Source organism: Mauremys mutica, chromosome 13 (genome assembly GCF_020497125.1).
Source record: "Mauremys mutica isolate MM-2020 ecotype Southern chromosome 13, ASM2049712v1, whole genome shotgun sequence".
Lineage (NCBI taxonomy): Eukaryota > Metazoa > Chordata > Testudines > Geoemydidae > Mauremys > Mauremys mutica.
This window is the reverse complement of record NC_059084.1, coordinates 54,575,612-54,597,700: the sequence shown is the minus strand read 5'-3', so window position 1 is coordinate 54,597,700 and position 22,089 is coordinate 54,575,612. Positions and strand designations below refer to the sequence as shown.

Below are 22,089 nucleotides of genomic sequence, written 5' to 3'. Positions count from 1 at the left end.
CACCCATTGGCAGCCAAGCTCCCCTCCCGCGCCCCCAGACCCCGCCTCCTATTCCGCCTTCTCCCCTGAGCGCGCCGCATCCCCGCTGCTCCTCCTGCTTCCCACTGGCTGCCACCAAACAGCAGTTTGGCTGCTCTGCGGAGTGGGTAAGGGTTTGGGGAAGGGGTCGGAATAGGGACAGGGATGGGGGTGGAGTTGGGGCGAGGACTTTGGGGAAGGGGTTGAAATGGGGGCGGGGCAGGAGTGGGAGGGGTGGAGTCAGGGCAGGCCGGGGGCAGGAGCGGGTTGAGCACCCACCGGCAGGAGCAGAAGTCGGTGCCTATGAACGCGTCCGTGCTGCACTGCACAGTGCTTCTGACTCAGGTGGGCCACTCAAGCCGCATCCACGTGGCAAAATGACAAGGCTCACACCCGGGTTGCTGCGGGACTTGGGCTCTCACACACGCACCCCTGGCAGAGTCCTAGGAGCCGGTCCTGAGAGCTCGCTGACCTGAGTCAGACTGATTTGTGTGTGAACAGAAGAGGGGTTCAAACCTGACTCAGAGCCTGGGGTTAGAGTGCAGTGTAGATGACTCTCTTTGCCCAAGTGAGCATTTAATTATGTCATACAAAGGGGAGACTGAGAGAGCTGTAAGCCAAGCTGCCCCATAGCACCCTGGTTAGGGGCACTATCCTGTGAAACCCACATCCAGGTCACCTGAGTTCAGACCTGCTCCATAACAGGCACTGTGTGGATTCGAAGCTGGGGCTTCCAGATCAATGCCCTGTAGGGAACACCCAGTTTCAGGACACCTCAGGACGTTGCTGGCTTGCACATCCTCACCAGCAGAAAATTAAGGCCCAGTTAACCTAGCACCGGGTGGCTTAACACCTTGGAGGATCTGAGCCTGGGTGCCTAGGGAATTTAGGCACCTCCAGAGGTAAGTGACAGCTGAGTGGAAGTTTTGAGGATCCCAGTGGAACTTCAATGTTGGATGTAGGCTCCTAAATCCCTTGGTGGATCTAGCCCTTTCCTTATGTGTGCCTCAGTTTCCCCCCTGTTTAACTGGTACTAGGCTGTTAAGATAGGATTTGCAAAGCCACTTGGGGGCAGGGGCTGTACATTCAGTCCCCATGCTTTTTCAATGGATTCTGTATGTCCAAATCTCCTAGGTAGCTTTGAAAACCCTATGTCCCCCTTTGCCCCCCCCCAAATCCCATCTGCTTTGCAATCTGGCTATTTCATGCCTGATTCCTGCCCGCCCTCTGAAAGTAAGCTGGATTTGAGCTGCCAGGGATTGCATCCTGCTTTGACAGGGTTTAATAATCCCCATTGCAATTAAAATGCCAACTCAGCTGTCCCCCAAATCCTAGGGGGCCAATTTCCCTTCGTCTGGTCCAGCAGAGAGCATCCATCAGCACTTTCTCATTAGCATCCGAGTTTATAGATCGGTGGCGAGGCTAAGGGCTATCAGAGCTAAAGGAGTGGAGCACTGAGCGATCACCAGCACCTCAAAATGTGATCAGCTTGGGAGACTTCAGGAGAGGTGAGTGGATGGCAAACTTCTGGGATGGAAGAATTATTCATGCTTCCTACAGCTGTGGTTGAGTGCATTAATTTATTAGTGACTCAAAATAGCAGAGACTTGGCAATTTGAGACACAACAGATCTTGCCTCTTGGCTGGGGGTTAGACTAGATCACCCTGGAGGTCCTGTCTAACCCTGAGGCTCTGTGATGCTATGAATGCTGGCAAGAAGGCAGGGTGGGGTATGTGCCTGGAGCCCTGACTACCACCGCCTTGAACCCACAAGCAGTTGGAAAACAGTGGGGAGCGGGGGAGTCTATCATAATCTGGAAGCAGTAGCTTTGGTAAAACAGGTTTAAAGTGCAGCCCTCGGCCACCCAGCTTGATATTTACATAAGATTTGTGCCAGGGCTGTGACCCACCACCACCACCTTCCCCGAGACAGCACTCCCCTGCCAGGGCTGAGAATAGAATCCAGGAGTCCTGGCCTCCAACCTCTCATTGGTGTAACCCTCCAGACCCCACCACCCTCCCAGAGCTGAATACCCCGACTTCCTGAGTACCAGCCCCCTTCCTCCTAATCACTAGATCCCACTGCCCTTTCAGAGCTGAGAATAGAACCCAAGAGTCCTGACTCCCAGCCCCATCCATCTAACCACTGGATCTCCTCCTTTACTAGACATAGGAATGGCCATACTGAGTCAGAGCAAAGGTCCATCTAGCCCAGTATCATGTCTTCCCACAGTGCCCAGGAATAGAACCCAGGAATCTGGGTTTCCAGTCCTTCCATCTCAAAATCCATTAAGTCCCAGAGCTGAAAATCAAGCCCAGAGATCCTGACTCTCAGCCCCCCCTGCTCTAACCCTTAGCTCCCACTCCCCTCCCAGAGATAAAAATAGTACCCAGGAATCTTGGTTCCTAGCCCCCAACCTCAGAGCTAACCTACTAGAATTTGTAAAAGCAGCAAAGAATGCTGTGGCACCTTATAGACTAACAGACGTTTTGGAGCATGAGCTTTCGTGGGTGAATACCCACTTCATTGGATGCAAGTAGTGGAAATTTCCAGGGGCAGGTAGAACTAGAGTTTGTCACCCTCCTAGAACCAGGGACAGAACCCAGAAGTCCTGGTCTCCAGCATCACCCTGCACTCGGCGCATTATGAAGAGAGGCTGAAAAGACTGGGTCTGTTTAGAAAGGCAAAGAGTAAGAGGGGATGTGTTGGAGAGAGAGAGAGAATAATGAATGGGACAGAGAAGTGAGATCATAGGGATATAGGATTTGTCAGAGAAGATCAGACTCAAAACTAATTTAATCCAGTAACCTGTCTCTGACATTGGTCAGCTTCAGCGGGAGATGTTAGAACCCCGGGAACAGATTTAGAATTATCTGGCACCCACAGATCTCATCCTGTTCTCTAATAGAGAACAGCGTTAGCCCTGAGGCTTGAGGCTTAACTTCCCTTCCAATATTTTCAGTAGTGTTTATTATAAATGGATGGTCTTGATCTCCATGTAAATGTCCAGTCCCTTTTGGCATCTTGCTAAATTCTTAGTCTCAATGGTTTCCTGTGGCAATGAGTCCCACCGTCTAAATTACCAATTGCATGGAAAAAGTATTTCCTTCCATCCATTTTGAATGGGCTGCCTTTTAATTACACATAGGCACTTTTTTTGCTCTTTCTGTTCTTTCCATCAGATGAAGGTGGCCTGGGAAGGAAGGTAGCAAATTTAAAACCAAGTCAAGGAAATACTTTCTCATGCACTGCACGATTGTCTGGTGGAACTCATGGCCACTGGATCTCATTGAGACCTGGAATTTAGCTGATTTTAAAAGGGATTGGACTTTTATAGAGCTAATGAGAACATCCTTCCTTAGAGGCTTTTAAGGTCAGGCTTGACAAAGCCCTGGCTGGGATGATTTAGTTGGAAATTGGTCCTGCTTTGAGCAGGGGGTTGGACTAGATGACCTTCTGAGGTCCCTTCCAACCCTGATATTCTATGATTCTATGATCCTCAGCTCCTGTAGCGAGGACACAGATTTTGCACCAGGTATAAGCTAAGTAGTCATTGACTGGAGTTAGGAATGGTTTGCTGCTGATACTTAGATGTTTAGTTACCATTTATTCATAACACAGCCAAAGTACATTCATCTGCACACACAAAAAAGCCCAGCACACCTGTCTAATTTTTGTTAAATCATAGAATCATAGACTTTAAGGTCAGAAGGGACCATTACGATCATCTAGTCTGACCTCCTGCACAATGCAGGCCACAGAATCTCACCCACCCACTCCTGTATCAAACCTGTGTCTAAGCCATTAAGTTCTCAATTCGTGGTAGATATTCCAGGTATAATCAGAGATTTCACTCGATTTAATAAAATCACCAGCAACAACATGCCATGGGTAGTGTAAAGATGTTCACTCTGTGACATGGTAGCACCCCGTTAAATAGAGATCTGATGGTTATAGTCCTGTGTAATGCTCCGCTAAACAAGAGCTCCATATGGTTTTGCCATCTCTCCATTGTAGATTTTCCTGTGGAGTGGTTGAGACATTCCCCCAAACTCTTGTTTCTCTTGTTATAAGGCTGGGATATCCAACGCACCCAGTTCTCAAAGACATTTCATGGAATTTGGGTTCTCTTCGGGTGCCCTCGAAAAATCACACCCTAAATTACCTAGGTCAATTGCCAGTCAGCTGGTGTGAAAATTACAAGGTCAGTGGCTCTCTGGATCTCTTTTGATTTCAGAATTTCTTCAGAGAGATGTTAAGATAGCGATATTTCTATGGTGATGGGAAGCGGGTGTTTAGTGGTTGGGGATCAGGGAGGGGAAGAGGTGATGGTGGGCATCAGAACTCATGGGTCTCATCCGTAACATCAAGAAGGGAGTGGACTCTAGGGTTCAAGCAGCCCTTTCCCTAGTTTGGCAGGCTCTAGCAGGCTAGAGCAATGGGGCCTGGGAATCAGGACTCCTAGGTTCTATTCCCAGCTCTGACAGGGAATATCAGGGTCTCTCACCCTATTCTGAACTTCCTTGGGCAGACTGAAGATGCAGGGGTTTTAGTTGCATTGAGTGGTGTTATCTTGTGGGCTAAGCAGGGTGATTTGGGGTAAGCGTCTTCGCTGAGCGTCAGTTTCCTCTTCGGCAACAATGATAGCGACCTGCCTTTGTAAAGTGCTTTGAGATCTCAGGGTGGAAAGCACAATAGACGAGACAAGTACTAATTCAGATTTTAAAAATCTCAGTCGCTCGAGTCCCTTTGATGACAGAGGTTCTAGACTTTTAAAGAGTTACAACCCAGGCAGGTTCCCTGCTATTTTACCTTTCTAAAGTCACCCTCTTTGTCTGACAGCCATTAACAAATTAGGGGACCGAAAAACCATCTCCCAAGAAAGCTGAACTGGCTCTGACTTGTCGGTCCTTCTGCCACTGGAAATTTTCTCTCTGTCTCCCCTCCTCCTGGACCACGGCCACCAGAATTTCAGGTAAGTAATGAGAGTCTTTAAAATCAGCTCCCGCGGTATTGACTGATCCATGTATATCAGAGTCACATCCCATGGCAAAAGGGACATGCATGTTCCCTGGGAAGGTGTGGGATCTGCTCCACCAGCTATTTAATTATTTATACAAAGTGGAATGACTTCAGCGGGAGTGATTGAGGGAGTCTGGCCCCAGAACCTCCCACTGTTCAGCAGTTAGTGGGCGCTTTCCACTTCAGGGTGGGGATAGCCAATCCCTTACGGAACTCTTCGTCAATGACATCTGTGCAGGCACTTTTGTCAAACAAACTTGCCACCTCATCCAAGAATGAAATCAGGTTTGTTTGGCAGGCCCTGTTTTCAGAGGTATAGTGATTAAAAAAAAAACATGGGGAAACCAAACTCCATATTCCCCAAATGGGACCTGGGTAAATGCCATTTATCTACATTGACCCCCCACAGCCACATTGCTCCCCATTTTTCCATGTTGACTGCTGTTAATTATAGCCTCATATTTTACTTCTTTATCAGTTGACTCCTGTAGCACTTTTCCCATTATTTTTCCCAAGATTGAAATCAGACCAACCAACCTCCATATACCTGGGTCTGCACTTTTTGAATACTGGCATAACATTAGCACTAGTCCAATCTTCTGGAATTTCCCTCGTATTCCAAGCTTTGTTTCAAAATAACATGAGAGGACCAGACATCTCATCAGCCAATTCTTTTAGTACTCTTAGGTTCAAATTATCCAGGCCTGCAGATTTAAAAAATGTGTATTCCCTAGTAGATGTCGTATAACATCCTTCTTGGTTACTCATGGGCTGGAAAGTATTTCATCATCCTTATGTGATAGGAATATACCACCCTGCTTCTTTCCAAATACAGAGCAGGAATATTTACTTTTCTGCATCATTATTAACAATTTTACCATCTCCATGTAGGAATGGGCCTATACCTTTGCTAGGATTTCTTTTGTTCCTTAAAAAGCTCCTTTTTATTCTCCTTATTCCTGCCAGCCTTGGAGACTTGCTTGATGTCTTTAGCTTCCCTTATCAATTTCCTGTAATTCATAATGTCTAATTTATATTGATTGCTATCTATTTTGCCTTTTATATATTGGTTGTTTTTTTTATTTTTTATTTCAGCCTTTACTTCAACACTGAACCAGGATGGGCTTTTAGAATCATAATCTTATGGCCATCTGATAAACTCTTCTTAAAGAACTCCCAATTTTCATTCACATTTTTCTGTCTACATTTTTCCTCCCAATCAGTTTTCATAGAATGATAAGACTGGAAGGGATCTCGAGAGGATAACTAGTCCAGCCCCCTGAACTCATGGCAGGACAAAGTATTATCTAGACCACAATTTTGCTCACAATTTTCCTGTGTTCAGAAATTACCCCTTTTGAAGCACCATGTGTAATATTACTGGTTGGGACTGTCCTCTGTTTGCTGATATTGAATATAATCATGTCATGATCCCCAGTCTCTACACAACCACCAATTTTCAATTAGTCTACCTTTATCCAGCCTAATGAGTTCCAAAATCAGTTTACCCCATGCTGGGTCCAATAGTTTTTGTATTAGAAAATCATCATTTATCATTTTGAGAAGTTCCAATGATGTTTAACTGGCTGCACAAGACCTCCCATGTACAACTCCCTGCTCAAAGTCCCCCATAACGACATAGTTTTTCCTTCCACATATTATGAGCAGGTGTTCAAAGAGGAACTTGTCCTGTTCTCTGGTTTGATTTAGTGCTCTGTAGCAGACCCCAACAATATCCCTGCCTCGCTTTGTTAGTTAACGGGTTGATCTTGAATTTGAGATTCTGTGATTCTGAATTATCAATACCTCAAAAACAAGTAATAGTGTCTTTAATGTGGAGTGACACCCCTTACACCTCTTTCACCTACTTTATACTTCCCGAACAGTTTATAACCAGTGATTGTAACATTCTATTCTTGTAAATCGTCCCACCAGTAATGCCAATTACATCAAATTGCTTCTCAACGATGAGAATTCCTTGTTCCTCTCACTTATTGCCCGGACTCCTAGAAAATTGAAACATTCAAATAAGTCTGAGGAAGCCACTCAGAATTGTGCCTGTTGACTGCAACAGGAGGAAGGCGTGAGTAAAGTCCTTTAAATTTATCTCTTTATTTCTCCTCAGGTCCCCCTCCAGGTCCCTCAGACTCGATTGCACAGGCCCAATGGAGCAGCTGTGGAGAAACCAGACTTCAGTGGGGGAGTTCCTCCTGGCAGCCCTTTCCCCGACTCCACAGTCCCAGGCCGCCTTGTTTGCTGTGTTCCTCTTGGTCTATGTCTCCACGCTGGTGGGTAATACCCTTATCATGGCGACGGTCAGCTCTGACCCTCGCCTCCGCACTCCCATGTATTTCCTGCTGGGCAACCTCTCCTTCCTGGACCTGTGCTACTCCACCGTCACTGCCCCCAAAATGCTGTTGGACTTCCTGTCCGAGAGGAGGAGTATTTCCTACCAGGCCTGCATGGCCCAGCTCTTCTTCCTGCACTTCGTAGGGGCGGCCGAGATGTTCCTGCTCACCGTCATGGCCTACGACCGCTACGTGGCCATCTGCAAGCCCCTCCACTACCCCAACATCATGAACCGGACCCTATGCAGTTGGCTGGTGGCGGCTTCCTGGACTGGAGGGTTCATCCACTCCATGGTCCAGACCATCCTCACCATGCAGCTGCCCTTCTGCGGGCCCAACTGGGTGGACAACTTCTTCTGTGATGTCCCACCAGTGATCAAGCTGGCCTGCACCGACACCTACGTGGTGGAGCTGCTCATGGTCTCCAACAGTGGGCTGATCTCCACCAGCTGCTTCGTTATCCTGGTAGCCTCCTACACCACCATCTTGGTAAGGATTCGCTCCCCTGAAGGACGGCGCAAGGCGCTCTCCACCTGTGCCTCACACCTGACTGTGGTGACCTTATTCTTCGGGCCCTGCATCTTCATCTACGCCCGGCCCTTCTCCATCTTCTCAGTGGACAAGCTGGTCTCAGTCCTGTACAACATCATCACCCCCATGCTCAACCCCTTGATCTACACGCTCAGGAACAAAGAGGTGAAGTCAGCCATGAGGAGACTGAGGACAAGGGGCATTACTTCCATGGGGAAGGTAATAGTCTGAGATGCAGGGAGAGCTGAGAATCAGGCAGCCATTTTGGGGAGATATGGATCAGCCAAGGCAGCCATCTTGGGGAGATATGGGCTGGGCAAGGCAAGAGAGCCGTAGAAGCCAGGAGTCCTGCCTCCCAGCCCCGTCCCAACTCTAACCCACTAAACCGCACTCCTCTCCCAGAGCTGGGGATAGAACACAGGAATCCTGGCTCTCAGCCCCTCACCTCCACTCTTTTTCCACTAGACCCCCAACTCCCTTACAACAAGAACGTCGTTAGCGGTTATTGGATGACTCTGTAACATGCAGCCTGCATTAACCAACTCCATGTCCTGCAGGACAAAGACGCCCACAACACCTAAGTCCCAGCCCTCCCTGCTGGGGTACCTGGGATTAGAACTTGAGATCTTCTTCTCCACATGCCCACTGAGTTAAAGGAGAGCCTCTAGCTGCTGCACTATGATGTTGCTGATATCACCATGCTGCCGCTAGGGGGTGACATTGCCCCAAGATGGTACATTGCAAGTTGGCAATGTGGTCCTGGGGTGGATTTTGGCAGCAAACACTGGACCCGAAGTGCCTTGTCAGCCCTTACTCCCCAGGGGAATGCCACTGTCTGTTTTCACAATTCAGCTCTATCCCCTAGGGTATTAATTACAGATAATGATTCCCCACCAGCTGGGACATCGTTAGGAGCTGACGCACCCAGCGAGAAATTGCCACTGGTTTCATGGGAAGCTTTCAGCAAATAACAGGATGTTTGTCCTCCAAGAGGCAGCCTTCTTGGAAACTCTCACAGCTGGGGAATGCCAGATGAAGAAACTGAGGCACAGAAATTCCTAGATGCATAGATGATAAGGCCCAGGAAGGATCATTGTTATCATCAAGTCTGATCTCCTGATGATCACATCCAGTGACTCATTGCAGCTGACCTGGAGAAAACCTCTTGGAAAGAGGTGCCCCATCTCCATGGAAAATCTCCAAGAGATGGAGAATCCATCATGTCCCCAGGTCAATTGCTCCCCTGGTTCATTGTTAAAGATTTGCACCTTATTTCCAGCCTGGACTTTGCTGACTCCAGCTACCAGCCATTGGGTCTCCAGGCCATAGATCATTCCTGTAGCTCTTCTCCCCTCCAATGGTATGGAGAAGGTCTAGCAACGCCATCATTAGTAAGAGGTAATTTTCCAAAGGCCCCTAAAATCCACTTGCTTATTTGGATTGTCTTGGAAATTGCCATGTTTTTTCAGGATCTCTCATAGAATTAGGGATGCAAATTGGGGGAGCATTTGGTCAAAGGATCCCAGAGATAGAGCACCTGCAAAAAAGAACACGCCAGTCAAATTTCTCCCATTTTTCTTTTTTGTGCACACACACGTCTGGAACCGTGGCAAGAATCTGCAGCAAAATGATCTCAACCAGTTGGATTGGACCTCAGCAGACACCCCAATCCTCCTATCACCCCTAGGCCCCACTGCCTTCCCTCCATTGCCCCAGGAACCCGTCAGTGGCCTCGCACTTCTGGCTCACCCTGCTCCTTGCCTCTTGGCCACAGCGCCCTCCTGACCATGTCGCCCACCCATGAGACTGGCCCTGAGCCCTGTGGCTGTCTGGATTGGTTGTGGGGCTTTTGCCAGTGCAGTGGGCTGCATTTTCTCCTGGGCCACCACCTGCCATGCTGCACTGGGGACAGAGCTCACTTGCCGGATGGCAGAAAAGAGGAACGGCTCAGGCTGGGGAGAGTCCCAGAGAGTGAGGGGGTAGAGCCCACCATCCCGCAGAGTGCAGAGGTGGGACTAGGAGCTGGGATGGGAAACCAGGTGGGGTGGCAAGCAGGGGGCCTCTTCTCGGGAACAAGGAGGTGGGTACTGCTGCTGTGCCAGGCCACACCCAGCAGGCATCAAAGGGGAGCCAGAGCCCCTTACCTCTTGGCCACAGCGCAACCCACAGAGCCCTGGGCGGTTACCCACGTTGCCCTGCCCTATGCCCAGGTTGCCACTGGTGGGTCTGCACAAAAGCAAGTGAATCTTGATGCTGCTGAGCCACTTGGCACTCCAGCCCTGACATGCTTCACAAACTAGGCCAAACCCACACAAATGCCAGGTGGGGCATACGCATCCCACTGTTAAAGCACTTGCCGTGGACACAGGAGCTCCGGGTTCAAATCCCCACTCTGATCCAGCGCATAGTTGAATCTGGGGCTCCCACATCCTAGGTGAGCGTCCTAACCCCTGGGGCTCTTGGGCATTCTAGGGTGGGCTTCTCTCCTGGTGAAGCAGTTGAAGGTCTCATTTGTGCAACAACAGCGTGCCTGAATGTTGGGTGTTGCAATACTCAGCCTAAATCCGCCTCTGGACTCCAACTCTAATAGCTCCAGGGAAGCTGGGTGATGGCTGCAAGCCAAGGCAAAAGTTTAGAGCCAGAGGCTGGGCATTTCCAAGGATCTAGAGGGAGCCGGGATGATAAATCCCACTGCAGTTCACAAAGACTTTAGAGACACCACAGCGAAAGGCAGAAGGTGCTTCTGAACCTTGGAAGATGTGAAGATTCCTATGTCCCCCAACCCCAAAGAAATCATTATATCCCCTGACCAGAGAACACACCCCTCAGATTGCTACGGGCTGCCTCTGTCCAGAGCTATATCGACAGAAGTATCTGTTCAGTATTAACGAGGCGAACAAAGAGATTGCGACCCAGCCAGGTGAAACACGCCAAGGTGGGAAGATCAGACCCAGGGAGCTGCAGAAGATCCCAAGCAAGTTCCAATTGGAATCAGGTTTTCAGATCCCCTAGGTGGCTTTGTCAACTTCACGAATGAATTCTGGTTGCAAAACTCCTCAGCAGCGAAGATCAGCAGGGCCAGCTTTAAGATGATTCACCCGATTCCCCAGAATCAGGCCCCACGCCGAAGAGGGCCCCATGCCCACGCCTAAGGGGGCCCCGCTCCGGGGTTCTTCAGCGGCATTTCGGCGGTGGGGGATCCACTCCGGGGGTCTTTGAGAGAATTTCGGTGGTGGGGGGTCCTTCAGTGCCATGGAAAACCCAGAGCAGACCCCCCGCCGCTGAAGTGCTGCCGAAGCCCCGGACCACCGCCGAGTATTCCTGTCGGGCTCCATAGGTCATAAAGCCGGCCCTGGAGATCAGCCATAAAATGAGAACAGAAGAACGGCCATTCTGGTCAGACCAAAGGTCCAGCCCAGTATCCTGTCTTCCTCTGGACTCTTCCAATTTCTCCACATCTTTCTTTAGATGCCCAGAACCGGACACAGTAGTCCAACAGTGGCCTCACCAGTGCTGAGTAGAGCAGGACAATGACCTCCCATGTCTTACAGATGATGTTCCTGTTAATACACCCCAGAATAATATTAGCCTTTTTTTTCGGTTGCATCACGCTTTTGGCTCATATTCAGTTTGTGATCCAGGATAACCCATGGCTCCCTTACAGTAATGCCACCACCTAGTCAGTTATTCCCCATATTGTAGTCGTGCATTTGATTTTACCATCTTAAGTGCACTAATTTGCAATTGTCTTCACTGAATTTCCCCTCAGTGATTTCAGAGCAGTTCTCCAATTGCTCAAGACGATGTGAATTCTAATCCTGTCCTCCAAAGCCCTGGTAACCCCTAACAGCCTGGGATCGTCCACAGATTTTATAAGTATCTTTTCCGCTCCCTCATCTGAGGTGTTAATGAAATGACTGAATAGTCCCGACCTTGTAAAGATCTCTGGAGGGTCCCTTGATGTGTCCTCCCTGTTTGACGGTGCAGCATTGATAATTGCTCTTTAAATACCAGTTGTGCACTGGAATTTCATCCAGACTGTGTTATACTACCATGGGGAATGGGGCCACATGGGACAAAACGTGGGGGTCTGCATGTCATGACTTCAGGGACGATCCTGCTCTGGAGGAGATCGATAGGGGGTAGGACTACAGGTGTTGGGTGTATGGATCTGTAATTTCTTTCTACAGCTTTTAGCCAGTTTTTCTCCTTCTCTCTCCTGTTTCTAGTCCCCTTTAAACAGTACAGCCTTCTCCTCCCCACCCCGTACCACTTGCCCCAGTGCCCAGTATACAGTACAGCCGCCCCTTCTCCGCCCCCACCCTGTGCTGCCCCCTAGTGCCCATTATACAGTATAGCTGCCCCTTCCCCGCCCCCGCCCTCTGCTGCCCCCAGTGCCCATTATACAGTACAGCCGCCCCTTCCCGCCCCCACCCTCTGCTGCCCCCTAGTGCCCATTATACAGTACAGCCGCCCCTCCCCCACCCCCACCCTCTGCTGCCCCTAGTGCCCATTATACAGTACAGCCACCCCTCCCCCACCCTCACTCTCTGCTGCCCCCTAGTGCCCATTATACAGTACAGCCGCCCCTTCCCCGCCCCCGCACTCTGCTGCCCCTAGTGCCCATTATACAGTACAGCCACCCCTCCCCCACCCTCACTCTCTGCTGCCCCCTAGTGCCCATTATACAGTACAGCCACCTCTTCACACCCCAGACCCCCCGCTGCCCGCTAGGCTGTATAACAGGCACTCGGGACAGGACAATGAATTTGTTGCAAAGAAAGGAGACCACATAGTTCCATCCCCACTCATCCCCGAAATTCAAGATCATCCCAGACAGCACATCCCCCAGGATGGTGGCTTGGGCCCACCCAGCCCCATCCTCCAGGGCACTGTCATCCTGTCAGCCCCAGGTTCTGTTCTCTCAGCCGAATGGCCAAGCGCTCCAAGGCTCAGCTGGTGTTTGTGTCTCTGGGTGTTTTTCTTCCCACCTCACTCAGCCCTTGGTTGATTTTCTGCCCACTCGGTCTTGTTCTGAGGTGAAAGCAATTCACCAGCTTCTCCGGAGCAGGGCTGAGGGGACGCCCCCATTCTACAAATAGACTCTGTTTTCCTCCAGGCACCTCCTCTCCCTCAGTGCTGGATGTCGTGCCTTGTGTATCATACGCGGATGACTCTGACCAGCGAGTTTGTGGGCGGCCGGACCCCTGCAGGGTCTCCTGTCAAGCTGGTTAAATCTCCTTTGCTAGAGAGTTTTCAGCTGAGTTTTGACAAGTCAGCGTACGGAAAGACGGAGCCTCCGTTCCCATGGGGATCTCACCTCAAACATCCTCCCCAGCATGTGGGCTGTGGTGTCTCCTGAGGGTACGGGAGGCTAGATCTAGCACCTAGCCACCACCTCAGGAGCCTACATCTCATATTTAGGCCTTGTGAGATCCTGACAACCCCACAGTTAGCTGCCACCTAGCCTGCGAGGCACCTAAACACGCTAGACAGCTACGTGTAACAGCCAGCTGCATCCCCAAGGCGCTGAAATGTCACCGGTGGGCGTGTGTGGAAGCATCTTGGTCCTGTTGTGGCTACAGAACTGTAGCTCATGTCTGGGCCACGGCATGACTCTCCACCTAGGCATTGCTCTGGCTATTTTGTTTCTGCAGCCTGTCCCTGGGTGTGCTCTGGGGCGGGGGGAAGCGGAGATTTTTGTGGCTGGCTGCGGGGAGAGTGTCCCTGCTGCCCCCTGCTAGTGGTGTGTGCCCTGCTCTGTCTCTGTGTGTCTGTCCTTATAACTGAGAGCCCCAGAGTTCTCCTGGGAAGTGGGAAACCCCCCAGTTCAAATCCCGCCTCTGCTTGATTTGGGTCAATGACTTCAACTTAGCTGAGTGTCCTGGTTGACAGTTATAATGAGGCAGGGGGATCTCTCTGCGGGGGATTTGAGGTGCCTGGGTTCCATTCTGGGGCACAGTGACTTCCCGCTCTTGCTCTGTGCCTCAGTTTCCCCAGTCCCTGCCTGACCCAGCTCTGCAGAGTGACAACGTAGTTCCAGTCCCAGCTAATGAGGCCCCCGGGTGCTGAGCTACACAGGCTTCTCCCTCTCCTCATTGCTCGTCTCCCAGAGCTCCTGTGGGGGCCCCAGAGGGGATATAGCAGGAGGTTATGTGAGGGGATTGGGCCATGAGCCAGGCGGGGACAGAGATGGGACCTGGCGTGGGAAGCAGCGCAGGGTGAGTGTCAGCCTGTCCTGCCCTCTTGTACTGTCCCCACCAGCCCTCACTCTCCAGTTCTAGCTGCCCCTCAGGCCCGACAGAACACCCTCCTATGCTAAAGCTCCCGCATCGGCTCTGCCAGCGCTCCTCAAGCCAACCCGCAGCCCCTGCTATCACAGTCCTGGGCTCCCCACCAGCTCTGTCGCTGCCCCTCAATCCCCACCCGCAGCCCCAGATAGCCAAGACCTGGGCTTCCCCACGCCACTCCACTGCTCTGCTGGTACACCTCATTCCCAACCCGCAGCCCCCTACTATCCTAGCCCTGCCACCACTCCCAACAGCTCTGTCGATGCCTCTCAATCCTAATCCACAGCCCCCTGCTACCTAGTCCTGGGCTCCCCCCAACCCCAGCTCTGCAGGTTTCCTTCAGTCCTAACCCACAGCTCCCTGCTAGCCCAGCCCTGGCCACCCCCAGGTCTGTCAGTGCATCTCAATCCAAATCCAAAGCCCCCCCTTGTATCCTGCTTCAGGAGGACAGAGTTCAGATTTCATAGCGTGTGTGACAGAGGATGTCAGGGTGCTTTTAGGGTTGCTGTTCCCATTGCACAGCCACCGTGTGTTTGTATCGATTCAGCCAATGCAGGGAATGAATAACTGGGGAATGAATGATCCAATGGAGGGATAAATATGTGAGGGCATTTATTAATACATGACTAAAGCAGAAGCTAGCAAGGCTAGTGTGATGCCTGGCTGTATGTGTGTGCTGAACTTCTCCTCATTGAGGGGTTAAACTAACAAAGAAGGGAAGGAATAAATAAATGACTGTAGAAAGAAAGAAAGAAAGAAAGAAAGAAAGAAAGAAAGAAAGAAATTAAACATATCAACAGGGGAAGGTATAAATTAAAGGGAAGGAAGGTTTTAATTAAGAAACGAAACAATGAATCTGTGATTAAAAGAATGAATACATGGTGGGATCCATGAACGAATGGAAGAAGAAATGAATGAATGTCTAGCTGTCGATGCTGGTGTCAGATGCTGGCTGCGTGTGTCTGTTCTCTCTGCGTGCTGCACTGGCTCTGGCCTTAGAGCAGGCTCCGATCGAACTGCCTGATAACCACAGACCCATTTAGTAGCAAAGGCACCTGGCCATGTTTATTGTCAATGAAGCAGGTCCTAGTATCCCATAGACTCTACGAGACCACTAACACATGTATGCCCATCACAGTGGAGCCACTGACTCGCTGGCAGGACTTTCCACTGCCCCCTAGGCCAGCCACAGACACCCCCTCTGAAACTCCATTTTATACATCAATACAAACAAGTAACATCAATTACAACCGTCTGACGTTATTAGCTACTACCTCTACCTGGTATATTTTGGTTCAATCAAAACATCTCTATCCATCACCCTGTCATCCTGACTTTACCTTTAGCAGGGGTCAATGTGTTCTCGTTATCTTTGGGAGGGTGTGTTTGTACCATACTTGGTATCGGGATGTTCTGGTACCACACTGCTGGAGTGTGTTTGCATGAGTGTCCTGTGCCTAGTACTGCTTTGGAATGTGTGTTTCTGCAATAGCAGCCCTGTGCTTGCCAAGTTCTGAGAGTGCACACAGGCAGAGCCTGACATCTACTCACAGCCTGACTTTTGCTAACTTTGCTTTATGTCAGCAAGGCTTGACCACTACTTTAATTCAGGCCTTGGGCCTCTGATAAAAGGGCTTATGTCTCAGGCTCCATTTCTACTACCGAGGTGACAGAAGCCAGACATGATGGCCATCAGGAATAAATCAGAAAATAACAGAAATAAAGGGACAGGTAAATAAATGAACGAATGTAGAGAAAAATGGAGAAGGAACAAATAAATGAACAGCTACATAAAAATAGGTTTCAGAGTAGCAGCCGTGTTAGTCTGTATCCGCAAAAAGAACAGGAGTACTTGTGGCACCTTAGAGACTAACAAATTTATTTCGGCATAAGCTTTCATGGGCTACAGCTCACTTCTTCGGATGCATAGAATGGAACACACAGACAGGAGATATTTATACATACAGAGAACATGAAAAGGTGGAAGTACACATACCAACTGGAAGAGTCCAATCAATTGAGATGAGCTATCATCAACAGGAGAAAAAAAACCTTTGAAGTGATAATTGAGGAGACCCATAGAAGGTGTGAGAAGAACTTAACATAGGGAAATAGATTCAATTAGTGTAATGACCCAACCATATATGCCATCATGTGCCAGCAATGCCCCTCTGCCATGTACATTGACCAAACCGGACAGTCTCTACGCAAAAGAATAAATGGACACAAATCTGACATCAGGAATCATAACATTCAAAAACCAGTGGGAGAACACTTCAACCTCTCTAACCACTCAGTGACAGACTTGAAGGTGGCAATTTTGCAACAAAAAAAGTTCAAAAACAGGCTCCAAAGAGAGACTGCTGAACTCTCTCTATTTATTCCGCTAGTGCTAGTTTTTTGCCAGAATGTTTTGTGGTACTCACGGAATTGCCTGCCTCCAGTACAATTAATACATTATAATTATGTTGTGGGTTGGGTTAAATCTTGTTGGTATGTGGGAGATTCTCCATCAGGGACAATTTTTAAATCAAGAGGGGCTGTTTTTCTCAAAGATCTGCTCTAATTCAAACCAGAACATATCCCGGGAACTCCTATGGCCTGTGTTAGATATAGACGCAGCAAAATTCCATATTTATTTTTTTATAATCTAAACAGATAATAGAGTTGTTTATTTTGAAGTCATTTTTTGATGTTTAGCAATATACATTTTCACACAGGAAATTAGGGATGACTCAAACTGTGGTGATAATAATTATTTCATGACAGCAGATGTTGAGATTCAAAACTTTAAATCTTTATAACCATTAAAATACAAGTGGTCAACATCACATGTCAAAATATATAAAGTAAATGTCCTTAAGTCAAATTCAAATATGTTCTTCAACAGCATTTTTCTTCCTTTGCCTTTGTAAATTTTCATATTATTTATAGAAATCTTTTTTCATTGGCTTGTGTGTGTGCTCGATGAAATCGACATCAACAGACATTGGACAATAAAAATCTCAAACTTCCAAGTCTAGTACAGGATGTCCGTGTATCGCAAGATCATTTCTGGTGTTGGATTGTAGGTATCGATGCATGGGATATAACTGCTGCCCCTCATTTAGGATCGGTGTGAGAGAGAAAACAAAAGGAAATGTTAGTCCACCCAGGAAAGGGATTTATGTGGGTGGATGGCTTTGCTGGGTGTTGCTTGGGTAAGGGAGGGTGTTTGAATGAGGAGCAGGACAGAGAGATTGAAGGTGAAAGAAGCTGAGAGATTGAAAACTTTCGGCTGGGGTGCCGGCTGAAAGAGGATTTGAGTGGTAATCAAAGACACTCTCTCCTATTGTTTGGTTCCTCCTGCACTCAAGGAAACAGTACTTGCATGTTTTCTGTAAATATGCAGGATTGCATCAAAGAAATTCCTGACTGCGTCAACAAATTCCCCTCCCAACCAGAAATTCCCACTAAACACTGAATGTTTGGCTAATTGCTAGAGTCAACAATTGTAGCAATGACAATGTACCATGTGGGTGTGTTGCAGGAATGGAGCTCGAGAACGGCACAGAGGTGACGGAGTTTGTGCTGTTGGGGCTATCCCAGACCCGGGAGATCCAGCTCTTCCTCTTCGTCTTGTTCCTCGTCTTCTACTCCATAATCCTCCCAGCTAACATCCTCATCATCCTCACCATTCGGGGAGACCCTCACCTGGGCTCCCCCATGTATTTCTTCCTGGCCAATCTGGCCTTCCTGGACATCTGCTACTGCTCCGTCACCCCCCCAAAGATGCTGGCTGACTTCTTCTCTCACCACAAGACCATCTCCTATGGGGGCTGCATGGCCCAACTCTTTTTCATCCACTTCCTGGGAGGGGCGGAAGTTTTCCTGCTCATGGGCATGGCCTTTGATAGGTACGTGGCCATCTGCCATCCCCTGCGCTATGCCAGCATGATGAGCAGGGAGGTCTGCTGTGCCCTGGTTGGGGCTGCTTGGGCCGGAGGCTTCACGCACTCTATCCTGCAGGTGGTGTTGATCATCCGGCTCCCATTCTGTGGCCCCAACGAGCTGGACAATTTCTTCTGTGACATCACCCAGGTGATCAAACTGGCCTGCACTGACGTCTACGTGCTGGAGTTCTTCATGTTCTTCAACAGTGGCCTGGCCATCTTGATGTGCTTCTTCCTCTTGCTCATCTCCTATGGGGCCCTGCTGATCCGGCTGCGTGCGGGTGACCCCTCAAAGGGGACAAGCAAGGCGGCCTCCACCTGTGTCACTCACGTCATCATTGTCTTCATCATGTTTGGCCCGGCCATCTACATCTACTGCCGGCCCTTCCGAAGCTTCCCCCTGGACAAAGTGGTGGCCGTGTTCCACACTGTTGTCTTCCCGCTCATGAACCCCATGATCTATACACTCAGGAACAAGGAGATCATCAGTGCCATGAAGAGGCTGCTGAGTAGACATGGGCTCTGGAGAGGGAAATAGATGAAAGTGCAGGGTTTGGAATTATTTCAGGGAACTTCTCTTTCATGAGTCAGATTAGATTATCTCAATAGTCCCCTCTGTGCTCTTAACTGATGAATCTATACATGTTTATCAATGTGACAGGCCAGAATCTGCATTGAATTACACTAAAGTAACACTGGAGTAAAGCGGTACAATCTATGGACTAATGACGGAGCAAGTCTTTTTTTTTTTTAAATTTAAAGTCTCACATATCTATGGAGTAATTGTGGAGAAATTCTGTAGTGTCTGCAGAGTAACTCTGTGATATCTATGGAGCAATTTTGTAGTAACTCTTTAATATCTATGTACGTATACTGTAATACCTATAAACTAAATTTCCATGTCAAAGGAGTAACTTTTTAGTAACTGTGTAGTATATGTGAACTAACATTATAGTAATTCTGTTTTACATATGGAGTAACTGTAGCCTGATTTGAAGTGTGTTAGTATTGTTGATTTAATTATCCACTTATTTTAATTTCATTTAATTAATTAATTTATATTATTAATAATAATTATTGGATATTAATTAGTGTGGGTGTGGCTTGCCAATATGTTTGATCAGAAGATAAAGTTCATCCTGAATCAGGCTTCACAGAGTTTATAAAAGGAACATGACAGGAGCTTATGCTGAGACAGATATAGTCATAAAGACCTTTTTATTAAAATCAATGCAATGGTAAGCAAATGGTAAAATAGGATTACAGAGTTACAAGTATCACAGTTCTTTGAGAGAGATATCTATGGTAATACAATATTATAAGCTGCAAACGTGGTTAATACTCATACATTGTTTTGATAACCTGGTGCTAGAAAATACGGGCCACGCCTGTGGCAATTTCTGTTTTCACACCTCTGGCAGAGGAAGCTTATTGCAGAGCTATTTGCTGTCTATTTTCACTATGTATGCTTTAAAATGAAATAGACCTACAGTTTGAAAAGAAATAATAATACGGCCTATTAATAGTTAATAGCCATCGTAGATGGGTAGCATTGATACATAGTTGAAGGTGGAGGCAATGAAGAGTAGATGGGAGCAGATAGATGGGTAAATTGCCTGCCTAATGGTGAGCTGTCTCACCTTTTTATAGGGCATTAGTCAGAAATCCTTCCTCCTATGCCCAAATTTCATCCTTCCCCCACGGAAATGTTAGGGTACACTTGCCCCATAGGCTGGTATGTATGTGCGTATGAATGACAGTTATGTACGCATTTGTGGTGTACTTGTTAGATTTGTGGGCAAAAATCCCCTTTTTCCACCCTTTACTGTTATTCGTTTAGTCAAAGGTCTCTAGACATCTGCGTAGGTATTTTGTCTATTATTACTTTTCTGAGTAAGGGTCCCAAAATGTTCTAAAGTTGCCTTAGCTTCACATACAGGATGTTTGACCTTCTTGCCTTACAGCCAAATTTATTCTTAATATAAATCTATAAGCTTATTACGTCAAATATTCAAATTTATAAAAAAAATATATTTATACAGACCAACAGATTAATCCTTAGGGCTACATAACTCTACTGTATCTATGGAGAAACTCAGCAGTAAGTCTATAGTATCTATTGAGTAACTTTTTAGTAACTCTGTATAAGCCATGGAGTAATTCTGTATTAAATGAGAAGTAAGCATACAGTATTGGTTGGGTAACTGTAATACAGTAGTATCTATATAGAAATACAGTAGGACCTCAGGATTTATTCTTTCATATATATGGAGTAAACCTGTAATATCAGTGGAGTAACATTTTAATGGCTCTGTTTATTTATTCTATGTGGGGTAAATCTAGATTATCTCTGGAGTATCTTGTGAATAATTACAGAGTTGTGAATATGGGTGCGTGAGAATTTCATTAAGAGCATGAGGTGGACTGAGAGAGAACTGTCAATATGGAACTATTTTTAAGCAAATAAAAAAAATCCCTTCAAATGTAACCTTTACTCTGTCCTATGTGCCAATTTCCAGCAAGGTTTCAAAGCCCCAGAGAGCAAAGTAGCTTCTTTTTCTATTTTTCCTTCTCCAATTTCCCTGCTTAATGACATAGGACACTCCATCCCACAACTGTACATTAGGAGAACATGAAGACAGCAAAACTAAAGACACACAATCCAGGAAAATGTTGCACTCAAAGCCTTAACTCTGCCCCCATGAGTCAGATTTTCAAAGCCACCAAGGAATTTGCCTGCCCGGTTCCCAGTAACTGTAATGCAGTTGGCCCATCCATCTCCTTTACATGGCTTTCACTGGACCACCCACAGATATGATAGATCAGTAGTTTTCAACCTGTGGTCCGTGGACCCCTGGAGGTCTGCAGACTATGTCTAAGATTTCCAAAGGGGTCTGCACCTCCATTCAAAATATTTCAGAGTTTCACAAATGAAAAAATTTGCAAACCACTGTGAGAGATACAGGATCAGATACTCAGCTGGAGTAAACTGCCCAAGTTCCATTGAAATCTTTATTTCTATTAGAGTACCACATAAAGAAGCACCCAAAGATCAGAGCCCCTGTTATGCGAGCTGCTGTACAGACTCCAACCAAGATCAGGGCCCCATTGTGCCAGGTGCTGCATAGCCCCTGACTGAGATCAGGGCCCCATTGTGTCAAGTGTTTACCATACCTAAATCAATACTGGGTTGTTCTTTTCTGTGGGCACTATGTACGCAAGGAGGGTGAATCACAGCAGTATTTCTGGTGGCTGCTGAACTGGGTGAATCACTGATTTTGCATTTTGCTGGCTGTTTGGAAAAAGCAGAGGCAGGGTTGAAATTGGGACAACCCAAACCAAGTTGAAAAATTCCATAAAATACTAAGTGAATTGGACATTTTGTGGGGGGACCCATGTGGAGGGGGAGGGTAGGTGGGAATATGTCATTCTACCCAAAATGAAACGTGAAAGCCCCAGGCTCAAGTCCCCCTTCTCCATGGGATGAAGAAGGAAAAGGAAGCTGGGTCTCTTGCTTTATAGCAGCACAGCTACACCACTGGGCTATGGGATAACCTGGTGTGGGAATGTCTCCTGTTGAAGCTGTTCCTGTATGGATCAATAACCTGAGTGGGGGTCTGGACTTTCCAATTCCCACCTGCAAGGAGGGATACCAGGACAACCAAAGATGATAGACAGGGGTCAGTAGCTCCCTTCTGACAGGGATCTTCTCCTTAACTGCTCAGAGCTGTCGACTTTTGCAATGAGATCCCAAGGGTGGGTTTACGAAGCCTCCTAAGGAATTTGAATACCTGATTTCTGCTGGAATAGCCTTGGGGGGTCTTCTGCATCTCCCAGTATCTCCTCCGCTATGCTGAGCATCCCACCTATCTTCAGTCCTCCTCCTCCATACTGGACATTTCTCCTTCTAGATCACGGCTGGATAGCTCTGACCAGGGGGGTTGGGA

The 22,089-nt window shown here is 47.8% G+C and overlaps 2 protein-coding genes across 2 annotated transcripts; both read left to right on the top strand.

Annotated features, from left to right (window-relative positions):
- The first annotated feature begins 7,206 nt into the window (after positions 1 to 7,206).
- Positions 7,207 to 8,151, top strand: LOC123348236 (olfactory receptor 4Q2-like). The gene has a single exon (XM_044985721.1). It carries the CDS (start codon positions 7,207 to 7,209, stop codon positions 8,149 to 8,151), a length of 945 nt encoding a protein of 314 aa, XP_044841656.1.
- A 9,590-nt stretch (positions 8,152 to 17,741) lies between these two features.
- On the top strand, positions 17,742 to 18,680 carry LOC123348705 (olfactory receptor 4N2-like). Its single transcript, XM_044986320.1, has one exon. It carries the CDS (start codon positions 17,742 to 17,744, stop codon positions 18,678 to 18,680), a length of 939 nt encoding a protein of 312 aa, XP_044842255.1.
- The last annotated feature ends 3,409 nt before the right edge of the window (positions 18,681 to 22,089 follow it).